The sequence below is a fragment of the Macaca thibetana genome, chromosome 8 (assembly GCF_024542745.1).
Source record: "Macaca thibetana thibetana isolate TM-01 chromosome 8, ASM2454274v1, whole genome shotgun sequence".
In the NCBI taxonomy this organism is placed as follows: Eukaryota; Metazoa; Chordata; class Mammalia; order Primates; family Cercopithecidae; genus Macaca; species Macaca thibetana.
The window spans coordinates 138136651-138158705 of NC_065585.1; the positions used below are offsets into that span (position 1 = coordinate 138136651).

Sequence of the window (22055 nt, forward strand, 5' to 3'; positions counted from 1 at the left end):
GTTTCAGAGAAAATCTTTGAAAGTCATGTTAGGCTGCCTATCAATGTCAGGTATGTGGCAACTACATTTTCCACATTTTAGAAAAGCCACCATTTCCAGCTTTCCCACAATGGCCATTCAATTAATAATACAATTTAAATTTTAGACTTTAGTCAGCCTTTTCATAGAACTCATTAACATACCAAAAGATTCTTTTTCAGATTGAGTGTCTCAATTTTGGGTTCAGAAAATATTTGTCGCTGATCAAGAAGTGACACGTTGTGGACACACTCGTGTATGAAAACCATCCTGAAATGCGATGCTTTCCTTCTGCTTCTGTCCCTGCAGCTGAGGGAGCCTGCGGAGGAACCTTACGTGGGACCAGCAGCTCCATCTCCAGCCCGCACTTCCCTTCAGAGTACGAGAACAACGCAGACTGCACCTGGACCATTCTGGCTGAGCCCGGGGACACCATTGCTCTGGTCTTCACTGACTTTCAGCTGGAAGAAGGATACGATTTCTTAGAGATCAGTGGCACGGAAGCTCCATCCATATGGTAAGTCCCAGGAAGAGATGCCACAAAGGATACAGCTGTGTTTTCCCGGTTTTTCCCCACAACGGGCTTCAAGAATTGCTTGTCTCTGGACGTTCATGGGCAAGCATGAGTGTTCCTTTTTTTACTTTGCTCTTTCAGCTCTGAAAAAGTTGCCTTAATTGTGACTCATTTCAAAGTTTCTAAGATGTCTGTGTGCTGGTGTTTGGAGCTTGGGAAGTTATCTGTGTGCTTGAGCTTAGAGTGCTCTCATTTTTGGACTCTTTTAAAGCAACGAAGTAAGGCGAGTTAGTTTTGGCTTTGGTCTGGAGCTGTTTCACTGTGAACAGAGATTTTTCGATTGTGTATTCTCTTTTATCTCACGTTACCGAGCATTGACAGACTGCTGCAGATACGTGATTGTGCATTTCTTTTTCTTCTTGAAGACTGTACCACATCCTGCAGCCACCTATGGGAAGTGCCTGTGGCTACAAGATCCTCAAAGGCAAAACAACTTAACACACGTCCTCGTGCAATATCTGTGCAGAATTAACCACAGGATGGTCAGTTCTCTGGTGTGTGCTCTGGTAGAGACAAAGGAGAACAAGATCTAAGGAAGTACTGCCTATTTAGGGGTGACGGTCGTGGTTGCCAGAACAGTCTTGTTTGTGTCCATAAGTGCAATTGGAGAGACTTAAAAGCACAGTTGTTCAAAGGCTTAATTTCTGTCTCGAATTGAAGTCGTTCGTTGCGTGTTAAACTGTGTTGTTATTTTTGTTATTTAAATTCTGAACACATTAAAACTGCTTCAGTTATCTGTTTTAGATCTTGACATATGACAGAACAGGAACAGGTATATTGAGACTCAGGTCGACACTGAGGAAATGTTGGCCGTTTATGAGTAGGAAGAGGGGAATATGGAGCGAGGGATTGTGAGCAGGTTGCAGTTTGCATTTCGGTACGAAGGCTAAAGGACAAACGTGTCAAGCATGAAACGTATTGTAAATAGGGCCACCTGCTTTAAACCAATTATTGGAACTGAATTGAATTGCACTTTGTTTTCCAAAGCACAAGGCTCAATACAGAGGATTCCTATTCATGGAGAGGTCCTTTCCTGGTTGATTTTTTTTGTGTTTGTGTTATATGTTATTTCAAATAGGAGGGAGGAAGAAACCAAGCAAATTCTACCTAGATTGTCTTTGTTTTCAGTTTTATTCATGCTGAACAAACTTTTAGATTAGCCAGGACCCATCTGCTTAATGTATGTTGTACAATTTTAACTTTAAACACTCAGGAATTTGTTTAAATTATTACCTATCTCACTATGTCTAACATTAGAGTTCATGGAAACAAAAGCTGAGCTGAGAGCTGGGTAACCTAAGTTCTACCACAGGTTTTGCCAAAAGCAATCCTTACGACTTTAGGAAGTCTATTTGTGAAAAGAGAGGGTGTGCTAAAAAAGAAATCTTAAAAATGACTTTATTAAACATCTCTTTAGTGCCTATTCTCTGCTAATCATTTAAAGATATTCAAGTGATCTAACCTCTTTCTAGCTTTAAAATTACATTATTGTGGTTTTCAGAAAATCACTGAAGTATAAAATACACAGGGACTGATTCTCAGAAAATCACTGAGGTATAAAATGCACAGGAACTGATTCTCAGTTTATGTGCTTACTGTTGAAGGTCTTATTTTTAGGAGAGTCTAGAGGTATTGGGCATTGACTGCACGCCTTGCTGATAAGATGTCAGGTAGGGAGAGAGGTAGAAGCAAGTGAGGCTGATTTGTTAGTGATTCCAGAACCTACGATCAGTGGCAGCTTTTGCCAAACAAACTTAGTTTATGTCAGAAAGTACGGATCATGAGTGTGATGAGAAGCGTGTTCTGTCTGAAAAGTTGACGGGACCACCGTAGCACTTTATGGCAACAACTGATCATCCTTGTCATAGAGAGAATATCAGCACAGCTAGCCAGAGAGATTATCACTATCTTCTTGGTGCCTGGATCCAGGCTGGAAGACATCTTCTACATCACTGGAATCTCTCTGGGTGTTTGCTAGGGAAGTTGGTGGGAAATTTCTCAGTGGGAACTATGACCCTGTGTGCCCTCGTGTCTGATAAACTGTTGCCTCTTAGCTTAGCTGCTGTCTTCAAATAGCCATGATTAGCCAGGGATAGAGTAGTATTTATACTTGTATTTTTAGGATGACTTATATTGTCCTGTTTGCAATGGTGCAAAAGCCCTGTGGAGTCATTATTCTTAATATTATCTACTATTATCCGTTTATCTATTATTGTAGATTTAAAAATAAAACTGAGATGTGCAGAGGACAGGAGATGGCAAAGCTGGTGGAACCCTTGGCAGAGCTCAGGTTCAAGGTCTCTGACTCCAGGACATTTTCTTTTCTCTGTGTATAGCCCCCCAGTCAGTGTAGGCCAGGTCTGAGCTTCAGTGCCCTGTCAGAGAAGTACAGTTTCTCTGTTTCAGGCCTGCAGGCTGGATCATAAAGCCTTGAACAGGTAACTGTCGTGGTGGAGATGGAAAAGCAATTTAGCATATGTGCTGGGTCACCAGAGTGTTTTGTGTGTGTGTGTGACATTTAATGTTTATCATAATAGTCAAAAGAAGTATCTTGACACAGCCATAAGGACTGCGTTTAAGTGGAACTCTCAGCTTTCAATGAATCTTCAGTGGAGGCTGAAAAGCAAAAGATGGTTCTCCTAAATAACTATGGAAACCTACAAGAGCACATTTAAAACAGAAAACAGAGTAATTTGAAGTACCTTTTTAGGGCCTATACAAATGCATAATATGATTTATCTTAAAAAGACTATTACTTTAGAGTAATTTTACATTGACAGTCTCTGAAATATTTAATGACTCAAATGGGTATATTTAAAAGGTTTCCCCATTCCCGAATTGCACGGACAGGGACGAGGAGCATTGTGGGTGATGCTACCTCTTCCCAAGCACAGATCATTCCACAGAACCAGGAGGGCGGTGTGAGTGACTGTGAGTGGAGTGAGGGCAGATATACATATGATTTTCCAATAATCTATTTTTTAAAAAGGACATAAGCAAGGGCACTCGAAGAAGAAGCTACTTGGAAAATTGTTAAGAACAATAATAGGATTAGCCTTATTTTCATTTAATTTGGAGTGAAATTACCTGCTCGGCTATGTTTTAAGTCAGGGTTGCCATGGCAGCGGTGGAGGCAGTCTCAATATAGGGGATGATGTCATGTGCCAAAATTATCTGTATATTAAGCGTACAGTGGGTTAGTAATTTAAGCTTCATAGGCTGTATGTACATTAGATGAAACTGACTTTTTTTTTTTTTTTTTTTTTTACACTAGTCAGATTCTCATTTTATGCAGGTTGGCTTCTTACCAATCCCTTACTTTAATAGAGAGTTACCATTGCTAGTTCACTTTATAGCATGATCTAGTCATTATTTTTCTTGCAATTAGAAAGGAAATGTGTAGTGGTAAAGCTACCCAAGTGTTTTTTTTTTTTTTTTTTTTTTTTTTTTTTCTGAAGAGATTTGAGGTTGTGGCCTGTAACTTGTACTTCTAATAATATCAAGAAGAAAGAAAATTGATTTCATTTCTGAGTTCTCCCTCTGTGGTTTCTAAATTAAGACATGATGGTTAATGGGATTAAGGTTATAGAATCTTGGCTGGGAACACTGAGGGAGCATTTACTCTGTTGAAAATATGAACTTATGTAACGAAAGAACCAGGTGTCCATCCCCTTCTGTCACAGGGAGTGTGTAGAAGACAGAGAAGGTAAGGAAAAAGAAAATAAAAATAAGTGCATTGAAAATGTTTTCCAACACAAATTTAAATGCACCAATTTCTTAACTTCCATGACTGAGCCTCAGCTCCCTGAGACAGAGCCTGGAAGCCTCAGAGTCCCTTCCCAGGCTGTCCACAGCTGCCCAGTTGGCTCCATCCTGGCTTCCTCCCTGCCAGGCTCAACGAGTGAACCCATCCCTGTCTTTATGTTAGTGTGCGTTTGCATCCCTGGTGCATTTGTTCAGCTGCATGCCTCCACGTGGAAATCCCCTACTGCCCATCTATTATTGATCCCATTATCATAATGCTTAGAGGGGCGTGCAGAGTACCTGGAAGAACACTACAGAAATAATGCAAGTGAAACAAACAAGTTATGTGATCTCCCTCCCAGGAAAACAGCCATAAGAAATGCAAGAACATTTCTTCCGCTTTGGATTAGGGCTGCCTTTTTACTTCAAGAGAAATATCTGTTACTTTATGATTTTTTAAGGTGTAAGCTCTATTTTTCATGAACCAGCATAACTTGACCCTTTTGCCTACCTGGTGTAGGCAAGTTTACAAGGGAAACTCTGGGCGACAGTTGTGTAGCCTTAATTTATTTTGTTCCCATTAACCCAGCACAATTTTACTATTAGATCAATCTAATCAGTGATTGGCTGAAGTTAAAACAAAACTTCAGAGAAATGGGGAAAGCTGAGTGAGCCTCAGAGAACCCTTGAAGGGTCAGTTAACGCCTCCAGTGTTTACTCAACTTGTCACTTAATTGATAATTGACTTGGTGTCTATTTAATTTCTAACAAGGGAGAATTATAGAGGAAGACGCTGAGTAACAGACTCCCTGAAACCAATCCTTCTCTCACCCGCCCCAAAATTAAAGGAAGGAGGCATCATCTTCTCCCGCCTCATATTATTATTAACTATTTTGAATTCATTTTACAGAAAATTTGCAGAACACAGAGAGTTGCTGTATATCCTAAACCTAGCTTCCCTCATGTGAACATCTTACATAACCTTAGTGTAAACCTAGCTTTCCCTCGTGTGAACATCTTACATAACCGTAGTGTAATTATTGGCACCAAGAAATCCATGAAGCCACCGTGCCACTAACTCACTTTTAGACTCTGTTTGATTTCCTCTGGCTGTTGTACTGATGTCTTTTCTGGTCCAGGGCTCCAGCCGGGGACCCACAGAGCATTCGGCAACTGTGGCTGTTTCCATCTTTCTTTGTTTCTATGAACTTGACCTATCCCATGCTAACAGTTCCATCTTTTGGGAGAAAAATGGTTTTGGAAAAGCAATGACATCATTTGTGAATATGGAGGAGACCATGCAGCAATGCTCAAGTGCCACCAATTGAAATGGGCAGATTTGTTTTTTGTGTTTTCCTTTATGATTTTTTTTTTTTTTAATGTTAAGACTGGGTCTCCTTCTGTCTCCCAGTCTGGAGTACAGTGGTGCTATCATAGCTCACTTCAGCCTCAAACTCCTGGACTCAAGCCATCCTCCCACCTTAGCCTCTCTCATATCTGGGACTACAGGTGCAGAACCCTGGCTAATTTTTTAAATTTTTTGTAGACACAGGGACTTGCTATGTTGCCCAGGCTGGTTTCAAAATCCTGGACTCAAGTAATTCTCCTGCCTCAGCCTCCCAAAGTGCTGGGATTACAGTCATGAGCCACAACAGCCAGTCCCATATTTTCTATCTTAAATTTGGATTCAGTAATTTTATTTCACAAACCTGTTGTAAGGTATGCGCCTGAACACTTTTTTATGGAAGCAAGTATAGCATAAAGAGGAAATAAATATTATGAAGATTTATAAATATATTTACATATATCTAACAATAAAACTGTATAATATGTGTACATACAGACACATGTATATATGTGTATATGTACACATTTCTCCTTTACTTGAACCTCTACATACCAGCTGAAGGTCTAAAGACATAATTAGCATGATATTGTAGCTCTATTCATAAACCCCTCTTTTATTTAAAATGCCATTTCTATGTTTTTTCAATAGTGTATTTTTTCTTAAAAAAAACCATTTACTACTAATAATTACTAGTATTGGTTATATAACAGAAAAATGTAAACAATAGTTGCTACTGCTACTTGGAGATGCTACTATTCCCATTTTATAGATGAGAAAAATAGGCTTCAAAGAAGTTAAATATTCAACCATCCAGCAAGCAAAGAGGCAGAGTGGAGACTTGAACAGAGACAGTCCCAAGGTATATTTCTTCCTCTTTTTAAAAGAGTTGAGATCACATTTCTTTGCTAACTTTAAAACAGGAAGATGAAAGCAGTGTGTGGGCACTCCACTATCATCCTAGAATTTCTTCAGCAACTTCTGCCTCAGTGCATACAAAGAAAGTGCCCCACCACTTCTGATTTCTACTGAGCTCTGTTACTGTATGGTGGTGTCACCACCGGCTACTCTTCCATGTTTCTTTCCAGCGTTATTAACTAGACAGTAATGTAATCACCTTAGCATACTTGCTTGTTAAGCATGTTTCGGGGTATAACATAATGATGGATATTATCAGGCTTCTAAGAGGACACATGGATGACAGGCTGATGTCACCATGAACTATCGCATAAAGACGTGACTAATCAGAGTTGTATATGCAACGACCCACTGAAGTCCTAGGCAGGTGGAGAAACCTGGCCATCCCACATTACCCCAAAACCTAGGTACCTCCACCCTGAAACTCAATAGGCAAATAATGTGAATTTTTTTCAATACCAGCTAATTCTACTGTATGGAGAATTTCTAACATGATTGGTGGCTTTCTTTCACATGCCTTATCCCAGATAGTTTTATTTTCACCTGGGTGGATTAGGCACCCTCTCCACAATGTCTCCTGTGGGGCCAATTTCCAATCTCCACCTTTTCTCTCAGCTGGTGGCCAGGGATGGTTTAATTCCTTCACTGGGCAGTGAAGGAATTGCTGGGAAAAAAATGCTGCAACCCCGCAAGTGGAGTGAAGGAGGCAGGCTGTGTTTTAGAGGTTTCAGTCAGATGTGGTTTTGCAGCACACGTTTTCCCTCCTGTCTTTCTGAAAAGCAGCATCTCTAGCAGGCACTGAAAGAAGGGTCCTTCATGTCGGAATTAACCTGCAGGAGCAAAGAAGGTGGCTCTCCATGAAGGGGCAGCTGCACTCTCTGATTCGCTACCAGGAGCATATACCCTAGGAATTATTTCCTGCCCTCCCCTCTCCTTCCTCATGAAAGGGATGGACTCACCAGCAGGTGCCCCTGCAACTCAGAGAAGCCACTGACTGTCTTATTTCCTAGAATTAAGCCCAACTTTCAGATTTCTTCACAAATTCTAGAAATAGCATTCTAGAGCAATCCTTTAATTTGGGTTAAGTAAATACCAGAATTTCAATAAAGTTAAAAAAAAAAGATTTCAAAGAATACATATTTGAAATATGGAACATTTTTCTAATTTATTGAATGGTATGGACAAAATGTAATATTTTACCCCAAGATTCCATAAAATTGTCCCGACTGAGGGGTAGCAGAGAAGAAGAAAACATTCCTGGTCTCTAAAGATGGGAACAGTAGGAAAAATTGTTATCCCAGCAGAGAATTCCCGGTCTCCATCCTTACCATTCTTAGGGCAGAGATGAACTCTGCAGCTCTGGTGTCATACTTCTCTCATATCAAATTTCTCCAAATTAACCTCATTTTATTGAAAAATACATTTCCTATAAATTATTTAAGCTGTAGGCAATGAAAAGAAAAACCCTCTTTTATGGATTAAAATTCATTTCGCCAACTATGAAATACCTGTTTTTTATAATCACACTTCCTTCTTTTTGTATGTGGCCCTTAATCCTGGAAACAATAAAAAAGTAAAACTAAATTAACACTGTTAAATACTTTTTTCGTTTGAAAACACACTGCCTTCTAGGGGGCGTTGTGCCCGCTCCAGTTTAGTCATTCTCAAATAATGCTGCTTAACTCTCATTTATTCCTCAAATCAACCAGTTGGCACATCCTCGTGTTCCAATTGTACATTTTGATATTTTCATTTAGAGTTTCTCTCGAAGCCATGAATATCTCATTTTTCTCTTCTGAAAGTTTGCACAATTTCATGGAGGACTGGTTAGGAGAGTAAGGTAATTTTGTGCAATCCAATACTCCTCCAACAAATGTGACATTCTATGGCTTGGGTTCCTTCCTGTTGGCACATGCTATCCAAGCTTAATATGTCCTTTAAATGAGCACTGGCCTAGAACATTAACGTTTCCCACCTTTGACTTTAATAAATACGAGTACCTAAGTTCTTCTGATTCAAATCTCTTTAGAGAATCACAGTATCATTTCTTAATAAAGATATATATCATAAAGGCTTTGATTTTTTTTGAATCATAAATTTAAAATAGATGGCACCTGAGAAATCTCTGAACACAATCCCTTTATCGTTTGGGGAAAAAAAGAACTGCATCATGAATAGATCGTGTCCTTTATCCTCCTCTGAGGAGTGCTGTTAGTTGGCTAGAAGAGAAACCAGGTTTTCTGTCTCTGTTACCACAGCTGGTTCCAGCAGGCTAAGAAGCCACTCTTACCTATCTTGGAGAGCGATGGGCAATGCCCTCTTTCGTTTCTTCGTTACCTTTCCATGATCAGGCCGTAGACGCATAGTTGCTAAGCCAAGATGACTGATTCAGACCTCGGTTTGAATGAGACTTGGGCTCTAGTCTTGGGTTTATGACTTCTGAGCTTGATGACCTAGAGCAGGTTTGCTCTGGAAGTCCCAGATCGCTGTCTGTGAAATGGAAGTGATCGCCATGTCCCTCGGAGAGCTGCTAACTACAGCAAATGAGCAGACACTTGGAAAACCCTTAGCCCAATGCCCACCCCACACAGCAATTGCTATAACTAGCTGCACGTTTACTGCTGTAAGAAGCAGTGCCATAGAGAGTTCAGATTTCTGCCCTACAATGAAAAAAAAAAACCACCTTTTGAAATACAAAGTGTTTTGAAAAATGATTTTAACCTATATCTAGTTCTAAAAGTCTGTGCTCAGCAAATAACCTTCAAATTTTTTGAGTTATAAAAACTGTTACTTCTCCACTGGACTTTTAAAACATTGATCTTACTTTGGTTATGAATTTGTGTGACAATAGCAACAGTAATAATATCACTTTAAAAGAAAAATTAGGACCTCAATGGTGGCCCTTCCTTGTTGTCTGGAAATATAATTGATCATAATCAGCACTGTTTAACATTCAGGGTTGTTTTTGTATATGCCCGTCAACTTTGTGAACGAAAATCAAAATGCTATCCCGGTTTAGATCCTGTATGTCACTTAGTAAAAATGAAATGTGAGAACAGTGGAATTTTGACCGAAGTATGTATTTACCTATTAAACGTTCCTCTCCAGCTTTCACGTGCACGGGACTCACCGGAGATCTCTTCAAAATGCAGACTGTGATCTAGCAGTTCCGGAGTGAGTCCAGAGATTCCCTGTTTCCAACAATCGTTCGGCTCTGGTTGGTGCTGCTGTTCTCTGCTCCAGAGCCTGAGTTGTGAGAGGCTAGGGTATTTGTGAGTGGCGTACAGATTTGACAAACACAGAAGTAAAACCGTAACTAATTATTATTCATCATAATTTCAGGTTTTCCTCCAAACTGAAAAACATTGCAGTAGTTATGCTATTTTGGAATTTGATGCAAGCTCTTTTGTCTTTGTTGAAATGCTGTGTGATATTTATAATGGGCTGCTGGGACAAGATGGAGATGATCCAGAAAGCCGAGGTTCAATATTGAGTTTCAGATTTAGGATTCACAGACTCACCAGGGTCTCACTGCTTAGAGACTCTGATTTAGTTTTCGGAACCAGCCCAGCTGCCCAGCAGATTACTATGAATAAGAGGTGACATCAAAAGGGTATTAAAAAAATCACAATATTTCAACAGCTTCCCTATGTTTTTAGGCAAAGTAGCGTTTCCAAGTCTATTAACAGCTGTGTGTTGAAAGTAAAATCATTTTGAGTTCTTTTCAAGAACATAGAGTTAAAAAGTTGAGCGGTTTCCTTTGTTGGGGATTTCTCAGTCTTTTGATGTCAGACCATTCGATGTGACTCTCAGAGATCAGGTAGAAGATGTTGCAATGTGCCAAACAGATTGGACCCTGAACCATTTCTTTTTGGCAGGGTATCAATTAACATCTGGAACTATGGGTTTGGATAAGGCTATGCTTCTTGACATGGCGCAGAGACTGCTCTGGCCTGAGTCCTGTCAATATTTACATTCCATTTTGCACTTTATTCTGCTAGTGAGCTCCTTCCAACTTGCAGTTTCCTGTTTCCAATCCATTTTCTCTGTCTGGGAACTCTCTATTTTGCTTTATCAGCAAAGCCTTATTTATCCTTCACAGTTCTCAGAGGAGAATTGGCCTCGGAGTGAGAAGAATGAGGAATTAAAAATGGTGTTCCTCCCCTTCATAGCGGCACCATTTGGGCTAGAGTCTCACTCCCAGAGTTTTGGTTTCCTGACTAGAAAAAGAGATAAAGATACTTGCCTTGCTGGGGAATATGAAAGTAAAAGTCAGAAACCTACCACTTTACCAGGAACGGAGACAGACAACCCTGATATCCATTAGTCATTATCATGCCATAGTGTGATCAACAACAAATCAGCAATGCAGGTGCAAAGATGCTGTCCGTGTTTGGAGGAGAAAGAAAGCATTGCTCAGGGAGGTCATCGCAGAACGTGCTACAGAAACACCGGGCGCTGTGTAGCCTCAGCATGGGAAGCGTGTACACAGGAAGAGTGTTGGCTGCTGTTGTGGTCATGGTGTGTGTAAAGAAAGAAGTGCATATACTGGATTGCTTTCTCCCATAGAACTCGGATAGACGCTGTGTGCATAAACACATTCCGGAAAGACGGGAGAAAGTAATCCCAATGTTTTCACAAGATGATAGAAATCACTTTAACATTTTGGATGGGCGTGGTGGCCCACGTCTGTAATCCCAGCACTTCAGGAGGCCGAGGCAGGCAGATTATTAGATGTCAGAAGCTTAAGAGCAGTCTGAACAGCATGGTGAAATGCCCTCTACAGTAAAATTCAAAAATTAGCTGGGCATGGTGGCATGCACCTGCAATCCCAGCTACTCGGGAGGCTGGAGCAGGAGAATTGCTTGTACCCGGGAGACAGAGATTACAGTGAGCTGAGATCGTGTCACTGCATTCCAGCCTGGGCAACAGGGTGAGATTCCATCTTTAAAAAAAAAAGAAAAAAAGAAAAAAAGAAATCACTTTAACATTTTAAAAGCAGGCCCTTGAGCAAAACTCAAACATAATACATTTTCCATGGTTAAATGCTTGTAAAATGTTCACTCTGTCCCTATATCTCGTGGTATAAGGAAAACAGTGCTTTAGGAAAATTATGATTTTGGTATGTTGCATAGATTGGAAAAAAATAAATAATGAGAAAGTTGAAAGAATAAGACACTTATAATTTATAAGGGTCTGCTCATCATGGGAGTAGAAAAAGAAAGGAGGAGGATTGCTTTTGGTAGCCAGGGAAGCCAGTTGCTCAGCTTTGCACATGGCTACACCATGATATTTCAGATTTCACCTTGAACTGGAAACGTGTTCAACACCCAAATGTACAGGGCCTGTGGCTAGAAAGTTTGTCTGGGTGTGTCTGAGTGCTCAGGGATCTACATCTCAATGAACACCCTCGAAGAGTTTTCACTGAGCTTTTAGAAACGTAGGGAAGGATCCTAGAAAGAATGTTGATGCCCTCAGCCAGGCGAGGGAAGTTATAAAGCTCCATCCCGTGTCTTTGCACCCTCACAGGGCCCGGGGCACTTTAAAATAAAAGGGCTCCTTGGAGAGATTTTAAGGTGGTGCCTTCCAATGACCTGAGAAATCCTGTTCATCTGAACTTGTAGCTCCCACATATGAGATCCTTGATTTTTGGAAGGGGTCTTCATATAATGAAGAGGAAAAGACTTTTTCCTATCTTTGAGATAGCAAAGAGAAGCGGGGGAGTGGATGGGGCCTGGCTTAACTGAGAGTCAGAGGATAGCCAGGGAAACTTTTAGGCTAGAATGAGAAAAAAAAAATTGAGTTATGCAAAATGATTTGAAATGTTCAAAGCAAGAGTGCACAATGAATTGGGAAGAAAAATTATTTGATGCTCAGACAGACCTAGGGTACAGTCTTAACATTGAAGAATGCTGTCTCACCCTGTCCAACCTGGGTGACAGGGTGAGACTCCATCTCAAAAAAAAAAAAAAAAAAAAAAGAAGAAGAAAAATCACTTTAACATTTTAAAGGCAGGCCTTTAAATCAAACTTCTTGAATCAAGTCCTTACTTCATTCTGGGAGGCTGTAATGAGAATTCTAATGTCAACCTAGCAAGCTTCTTGAGTGCAACAGTTCTGCCAGGCAAGGAGCTTCTAGAAGGTGGTGCCCCTTCAAATAAAATGAAACTGTTATTATTCCATAGTAGAGCAATCCAGGAAGTAAAATTATGTGTTCATTGTATCTAGCTCTTGAAACATTTGGGCTGGAGACTTTTGAGCAGTGATTATATTCTAAAGTGTGTGAGTGTTCATGCCCACGTGTGTTTGTGTGTGCGTGCACATCAGACTAGAGAAGAGGGTAGATGTGCATTCATTTACTTTGTATTAAGAAAAGGAAAACAATGCAATATGTAACCCTAATAAATGAAAACACATATGCCTGCTTTAAAAATAATTTATTCTCTACAAATGTGCTTTGTACATGGTGTGGGAGTTTTGTAAAGCATGAAATGGGACTTGAATTTATAACCCATCAGCGCTTCTTAGATACCTTCTAATTTACCACACACTGTGAGAAGGGACAAGGAAGGCTCCGCTGGCATCCGTCACACCTTCTCCAAAAGTACAGGATCTATGGTGTAATTTTTCATGACAAGTCCCCCCTAAGTAACGTAAAAGCCACCGTGTTTTCGAAAGCTAAGAACATGAGCACAGTCATCAAAATGTGGTCAGAGCCACCCTATGAGATCCGTGATTTTCCCCGAAGCTGAATAATCCATCTTTCCCAAGTCTTCACCAAATTCCAGAGTGCTATTTTTAAAGGCTTATAATGAACTGCAATAAAGCTTGAAATAAAGTGTTCATTTTCTGGACATAGATGCAAACTTTCTTTTTATTTCTGGCTTTCTTCTTGCTCCTCTTTCTCTTCTGTTCCCTCTAGTTTTTTGTGTGTATGATCTCCTTTCACCCACAGACACATGCACAAATAAATACACACACACACACACACACACACACACACACACACACAATCAATCCTGAACCAATAAATCATTCTGTTTTTCATAAAACACAAGTAACAAGCCTTGGCAGTTTGTTCAAATGAAACCCCTAGCTATATTTTTTCTTACTTGAAGAATCCAAATATTGTAGGATATATGTGTGTGTGTGTGTATATATATATATATATACAACCTAGATGAAAAATCAAAATAGTGTACTTATTAGTGCTGGATTCAAAATGAGCTAGTCATTATTTAATGCCACTTTACATGATAGAAACATATATCAATGTGTCTCTTTTTCTAGGTTTGTTCTCTTAGAACCAAAAGTATTCACTGCTTTAGAATTGAAAAGTCTAAATAGGAAAACAGAGACTCCTCATCTGTCATCAGCATTTTCTTTTTGCAATGGATTGAAATTTGGCTCAGTAAACTCTGTGCATGTGTGACATTTTGTTGGGAACATCAATGTGTCATTTGAAGTCAAGCTTGCCACTGGCTTTGCAGGATGGCTTTGCTGTGCAGGTGGCGGGGTGCACGTGCAGTCCGGGAGGTTCCTAACCTGAATTTTCTGCGACGTGCTCTAGAGCTGCAATAGACAGCCCCATCAGACACTACCAGTCTAGGGGAACATCTAACCATAGTTAGCAATGGCCCTGAATCCATGGGATTGGAACTTATCCTGAAAATACACTCCACATGATCTCTATCGTGAGACACGTGGACTGTGGTTTGAAAAATATCGTTTGATAAATGGGGTTTATGAAAAAACTAAAATAGAAACATTAAAAACAGGATTGGGGCTGTCCTTCACCATGGCGCTGAAATGGCATCCAAGGGCAGTTTCCTGTCCCAAGTCCCATAAGTGTATTTTCCTGATAGTTTGATACCTACCCTGATGACTTACAGGTAATTTTAGATGTGGGAGGATGCATAATGATGTCTGCGGCCTTCTAAATCACTAGAGGCTCCTGGGGAAAAGAGCCAGCCAACTGTGGATTGGGATCCCGGCCCTGTGATTTATCCCGCTGTGCTGTCTTGGGCTACTAGCTTCAGGGACCCTGTTTGCTTTTTGTTTTGTTTTGTTTTCAATCTATAAAGTACATATAACGATATCTATTTTTCAGAGTTATTGTAAAGACAAGGGTAGGAAACACTAATGGTTTGGCCTTGTCCTTGGTATGCTTGGAGCTGCAATGATGAAAGTGGCCATCGTGCCCCCCTCAGAATCCTCCAGTGACTTCTTGCCCTCTTTCTGACCCTGTCCGTTACCCGTGGGCAGCTCCTTCCACATTCAGCTTCCTACAGATGCCAGGTGCTTCCCTCTGCCTCCTGATCTTGTGAGGCTTCTCGTCCACCACCCTGGTCTGAGATCTGCCCTGTCTTTGCCCCACATAATTTAATGATCTTTTTCTTTTTCTCTGAGCAGTACTTCATAATAGTAGTGAAATTCTAAATGACTATGACCATAATTCTAGTGCACATAATCCTAAAGCACATAATTCTAAATAGTATGCACATAATTTATGGTGCATTAGTTTTCTGATCCTTAGGGAGTATATACTAATAGTAATCATGTGACTTAAGATCTTTTTATTAATTCCATGTCTTATTGTGCTTACCATATATTAGCTCATTTAGTTTTACTAACAACCCTGGAGGTTTGAACAAGGATTATCCTCATTTTGCAGATGAAAATATTGAGGCAGAGGAGGATTGTGTAATTTACGCAGTATCACACAGCTCAGGGATGCAGACCAGGATTTAAATCCCAGCACTCTTAAGTTTTAGCTCAGATGGTAGTTCTGACTAGTTTTGTATGACGGGAAACTTCACAGATAAAGCTGCATTATTCCCTGCAAGTGCAAGTGCATGCCCTCCTGCTGACTCACTGAAAAGTGAGGCTCTGCCAACTCCCTCTTCTCTTGACTTTGCAAAGTGCGTGGCCTGTCGGATGACAGGGGCTCCATGCATGTTTATTAAATGCAGGACTGAACAAATGAAACACAAAAATAGTCGTTCTTTGGGGCACATTAACGTCAAAGAAGGAAACTATGACAGGAGACATCATTAAGAGACAGCTCAAAGGGAACAATACTGCTCTAATTGATACAATTTAAAATAAACATTATGAGTGATGTGATGGAAAACGATGTAGACAGACTTAGGTAAACACAGTTGTATTTATTTATTTATTTATTTTTCTATGAGTTATTGGGATACAGATGGTATTTGGATACATGAGTAAGTTCTTTAGCCGTGATTTGTGAGATCCTGGTGCACCCATCCCCTGAGCAGTATACGCTGCACCATATATGTTGTCTTTTATCCCTCACCCCCTCCCACTCTTCCCCCAAAGTCCTCAAAATCCACTGTATCATTTTTATGCCTTTGTGTCCTCATAGCTTAGCTCTCACCTATCAGTGAGTACATACGATGTTTGTTTTTCTACTCCTGAGTTATTTCACTTAGAATAATTGCATTTTCTTTACTGGAGAAAACGATTGAGATACCCATTCTTGGAGGATCTTGTACGTGCCGCATAACTATCACTGTTTTCCATCTGGAGGACTCCTGACATTTTAGCATGTGTTATGTAAATAATAAGTCATTGGAAGGAACTAGAAGGATGGGCATTTTTGACTGTGCGAAAAATCACGGTTACTACAGGATAAATGAATGAGGAACCTCTGAGTTTGGGTACAAAGGTGGGCCAAGGTGAGCCGGGCGCCTACTCTTTATGAGAAAACCACTGGGAAAAGCAAGGATGTTTTAGAGCAATTGTGAGTTTTAGCCTGAAAATAAAAACAGTCTCCACCTTCACTCCTAACTTGAAAGGATTTTCAGAGTAGCCGACTACTGGGGGTGGGGACATTAGTGGTTGGCTAAGGGGTATGTATCCCCAGTCTAGGTGAGACTCTCACCTGCAGCAGAAACAAAAATTCAGAAATTCAGAAGCTTGGGGGCTTTTTAGTCCTTGTCACACAGTTCTTTTAAATTCTCCAAATTCTCAAAAGAATATGCAGAAACGCCTGTGTATTTTCATTCGATACAGAAAAGGCATAAGCCAAAAGTAAGGCATCATTTGGGCATAACAAACAAAATAAATTAAGGGGGGGAATATTTTAACCACAAATTTGAATGGAAAACCAGAGAGAGACACTAGAAATCTAAATGGCATAAACAACATAGAAGCAGAGATGAGCAGAGTGAATTGTGAGAAAGTTTGGCAAAAAACATCTTCACAAACATGTAAGATGTGAAGATTTCCCTGATCATAGGAGTGGGAAAAATATTTTATGCCACTAGGAATATATCAACACTTAAAATCTCGTATAAAAGCTCAAATTCAGGAATATCTCGTAACTGCTTCCTGATACATATTAATTACAGTGTGACAAGAATAGCTTTGGGATATGCTCAGATACAGTGCAAGTTCACCTTTTCCCCTAATAATTAAGTTCCCACCTATGCCAATGGTTGATAATATAAGACATAGCTAATTTTGATTGTGAAAAGTGATAACATTATGTCATATATTATAAAATGCTCTATAAACAGTAAAGCACTATACATTGATAAAGCCCATTTTCTAGGAAAAACAGAGAAAAGTAATCAATTGGGAATAGAAGATGTTATGTGGGTGAGCCTGTCATTTAAAATAATTGAACCATTCCCTTATGAATACACAGTTTAAAGTATTTGTGAGTTGTTCAAGCCAGTTCTTAATACTTAACTTTGGCAGTGTTGGCTGAGGCTATAGTTCATATTGTTGATGAAAAAGGGTCTTTATGGAGTACGCCCTTCAGTTTACAAAGTTTATTTGTGACTGTTGACAGTATAAACAGCTCTGAAAATTTAGACACTTCTCCATATTGTCTTCATGGGTTTATGTTGCTATAAAGATACCGCAGACAGTGGCTTAAATAACACACACTGATTTCTCACAGTTCTAGGGCTAGAAGTTTAGGATCAAGGTTCCAGCTTATTTGGTTCTGGGTACGCGTTGTGTCCTGGCTCATAGATGGCACCTGCTCGCAGTGTCTTCATGTGGCGGGGAGAGAGCTCTGGAGTCTCTTCCTCTTTTTATAATCTCATCATGTTGGCCTCATCCTCGTGACCTCATCGTACTGTAGGTGTTTTCCAAAGGCCTCAGCTCTTAGTATCATGACTTGGAGAGCTACAGCTTCAATATATGAATTTTGGAGTGACATGACATTCAAGCCAAAGGCACACTGTATCCTGTGAGTTGCATGCACATTTATCAACTGCTTCTCCTGCAGCCTTTGCATGTAGCCTCTTTGGCTGCACTGATGTCTCCTCCAGCTGTCCTTAGTCATTCTCTCATGCCTTAGAATAGCAGTCACAATAGCATGATCCCTGACTGGCTCCTCTGATTCTACCTCCAGAACAAATTAGAGCACCTTGCAATCCGCTCCAAGAAAGAAAGATGCCCTAAATTTCCCGGCCTAAAACTTCCTATACATGATTGAGATTTGGCTGTCCCTGTCTCTTAGTGTGCTGACATCTCACTGGTGTTGTAAAATGTGGTCAGGGCCTGAGGCCCCATGTTGAACTGTGAAGTAGAGCTCTCTCAGCGCACTGGCCGCTGGTCAAAGGTCGCTGTGCACATCTGGAGGAAAGGAGGAAACGTCGTGTGGTCCAGGTGTTGTGCAGCGTCTTTGTCGTTGTTCTTATTTTCTAATTGTTGTAAAATGCAAGCTTCTAGAAGGCAGTGTAAAAACAGTGGAACCTGTGGCTAGCAATCAAAGACACATTATGATGCTAATTCCCTATCTGCTCACTGTTCCCATATTGTGTTCCCTTCATTAAAGCTAATGGGAGCACTGGGAAGGGATCAGGAGACGAGACCTCAGTAAATTGTTGATTCCTCCAGAAAAGAAAGCTGCTTTCCCTTAAAGGCATGAGCACCATCAGGCACTGATGTCATGTGCTGGGGACACATCTCTTGTATCAATATCAGAATGCTCAATTAGCCATAATTAGAGCTGGGTTGGGCAGGAGTAATTTCATCATCACCACAAGGAGGTGGAGAGAGAGCAGCAATGACACTTTTCCTTCCCGTTACTTCCCCCCAACGTGCCTCAATCTATTCATTAGACCCTGTGAGGATCCATATTTTTGAAGCCCTTTGCCAAATTCACATAAGTGTGTTTCAGGCTGCATGGTAGAATGTATTGAAATAAAGCCCCCACATTCATGGATTTCTTGCAGTAATGCCTGTATTGGTAGGTAGGTTCCAAGAGTATGAATAGAAAAAAAAATGAGTGGAAGAAATCTATGAATTATGAATATTTCATAAATGAGATGTAAAATTATGTGTGCTTACCAGAAAGAAAAAAGGAAAAAAGAGAGCCATGTGGGAACAGTTGTTTTTGTGGGGTTTGTGTGGTTACAGGGGTGACTGAGGCCCCTATGTCAGGTCACCTCTGCTGGGGGCTGCCACACCCTGGGCATCCTAGCACGTGGCAGTGACCTCACAACAGGAGTCCTGCAGACAGGCTGTTTCCTCACTGGAGAAGAAGTTTCTCTTGAGGGCAGGGCTTGCTGTTCATGTTGTTATCCCCCTGAGACTTTCTCACAGACACCTGGTTTCACGCTTGCTCCAGTAAACGTGCTTTGTGGGGAAGCTATGAGATGGACAAGCCGGCGTCTATCTGAGTAAGAGCTGGGAGATGCTGTCGTGGTAAGGGCTGGTGGATGGACACATAAGAGGCAGCCGTCCACATGAGCTCTCCATGGCACGATGTGGCTGACGTGAAACTGGAGGTCAGTTACCATTCTTTCATTTATTAAATTTATTTTCAATCTATTTTCACAAGTTATTTCTGGTGACTTGCTGAAAACCTACAGAATCATATAAGGAAATTGGTAATGAAAGCCCAGAGGAGTACATTAATTAAGCATACATGTAGATTCACAAAATTGTGAAGACCAAAATTATTTCCAGACATCTATGACAAAAAGAGAAAGTTGGTGATTTACCACATTCTTATTAGCAGAAAGGAGAACGTTCTATATTTCTCTCAAGAGTGGCAATGCTCTTCTTAGCACGCAATTTGAAAATAAATTTTAATATGGGGCTTTATGCCAGAGTCACAGAGTAATAAAAATGTTTGCTGCTCTGAACAGCAGAATCCAAAACTGTCAGAGCAAATTACCTGTGAGTTTTCCTTAAGGTAATATTTTTTTAAGTCAAGCCAATGCCATCCAAAACAACTCAGAGAAGATGCAAGAAACACGAACAACAACAAAAACAAAACCTTTAAAGATTTCTCTCTTCAGCAAAATGTATTGAGTGCCTTCTACTTGACATTGCTTTGCTGAGTATGGCAGGACATGGGGAAAGGAATGAAATGGGATCTGTCTTCAGGGAACCCACAATCTCCTTGGATTATACGGTGGGAAATTATCGTAGGTGGAATGTAGCAAGGAGTGTCAGAAATACAGCACGTATTCACTGATTATGATCCCAGGGAAATGGAAAGATCGTTTCTGCCCAAGAGATTGGGAAAATGTTCATCATGAACGTTTCATCTGAGAATTTTATAATGAAGAAATTAGGATGAAAGGAAAGAAGCAAAAATCTAAATGGAAAAATAAATGCAAGAAAAGACGGTTGTAATCCCTTCTAACCCACTCCCCGCAGGCACCTTCTTGTGCCCACCCACTGCACACTAATACATACGTGTTCTGTGACATATGTGTACTATGTCCTGTGACAAATCTGTACTAGACACCATGTAAATGGCTAACAAGTCGTTTGCAAACAAATTCAACGTACAAATCTTAGCGCTAGTGCTGAGACCTCTTCAGAATAGTCATCATGATTTAAATGTTTGTTTAAAAATTTGCGAGCATCAAGTGTCAATCAAAACGGAAGCTGAAACATGAATGAATGTTGAATTCTCATGCTTCTTGGTATACTTCCTTTTTAGAATTTTCAGTTTTCTGCTATTTTTGACCATAACTCTTTGGTATACATTTGTTTCACTTAATTTTCCTGCATGCTAACTTCGTTTGTGAGATTGAAATAAAATTGAAGTATATTAAAAAAAAAAAGTGTATTTTGATTCAAACCTTGATGTTTAGTGTGGAAAACATGTAAAAAATTAGGCCAATATATGTGAAAATTACCTTGCTAAATGTGAGGAATTTCCTACTAATGTGACACAATGTGTTTACCTGTATTGAGAAGCTTGGTCTAAATTCAGCTGTGGCAGTTGTCCACACAGAGCACCCAGAGGCCTTTGTACTGCGTGCAGTCGTGACTCGAAGAGTTTCTGCCAGCTGCTCCCCAACTTGGAATAGGATGTTCTTGATTAAAAGGATCGTGGAATTAAATAACTCCAAACTGAATGTGCTTTTGTGTGTCTGTTTCCTCAGAAGTCTGGGGGTTGGAAGTTGTTGACACTGATTTCTTGTGAGACTACATTCCCATTTTTGGAAAGCTTTTCTTTTTCATATAAAGTCAGTTTGAGTGTGTACACTAGGTAATGAAGGGCAGACAATCAACTAACACTTTAATCTTGATTGTATAACTGTACGCAAAATCCTTATACTTGGCCATCTTTCTTTCCTAATAATATGTGGCTTTAACTTAAACCAGACTCTCAAAGTAAAACTGTCTTTAAACCATGATACGCAAATAAAAATGTTTCTTTTCATGCTGCAAAGAGTAAGCGTTTCGAAAAGTTCAACGACTTAGGCAAGGTATTTAATGGAGCTGAAGTTCTATTTTCTTCTCTGGGAGATCATGTAGTTAGACCAGGTCTATGTATTCATTCATTATTTTAATTTTTTACCTACCTTTTCCAGGGTCACTGCTTTTCCCTGCTCCATCCTACGTTCTGTCATAGAGTTTACCATCTGTCAACACATAATCAAGCAAATACATACACATTGTGGTGAAAATCAGGAATGAAATGTGGTAAATCAAAAGATAACTGTAGAAACAGCGGTGAAAATAGTAAGAAAAGCATGAGATGTGGAGAGTCATCAATGATGCAAGGAGGGATGTGAAGGAGGCATATCAATCCCTGAAAGCAGTTTAAAAATGTTGTGGGCGTATCCTCCTTTAAGCTGGAGAAGAAATATGAACCGATTTTTTTTTAAATTTCAGTTAATTTTATTTTTATTTCTGGGGTACATGTGCAGGATGTGCACATTTGTTACACGGGTAAACGCGTGCCATGGTGGTTTGCTACACCTATCAACCTATCACCTACGTATTAAGCCTCACATGCATTAGCTATTTTTTCTAATGCTCTTTCTCCCCCCACCCCACCCCTGACAGGCCCCAGTGTGTGGTGTTCCCTCCTGTGTCCGTGTGTTCTCATTATTCAGCTCCCACTTACATGAGAACATGTGGTGTTTGTTTTCTGTTTCTGCATTACATTTTTAAGATGATCAGAAGTGAGCGTTTCAATTGTGAATTGGTGAGTCTGGAACAT

General features: G+C 40.2%; 1 protein-coding gene across 1 annotated transcript in view; it reads left to right on the top strand.

The window, feature by feature from the left end:
- The window catches only part of CSMD1 (CUB and Sushi multiple domains 1), a 2043790-nt gene that overhangs the window by 1002759 nt on the left and 1018976 nt on the right, over window positions 1-22055 (top strand). Inside the window, 1 exon segment of the mRNA XM_050802644.1 lies at window positions 328-535. Coding sequence (XP_050658601.1) covers window positions 328-535 — 208 coding nt within the window.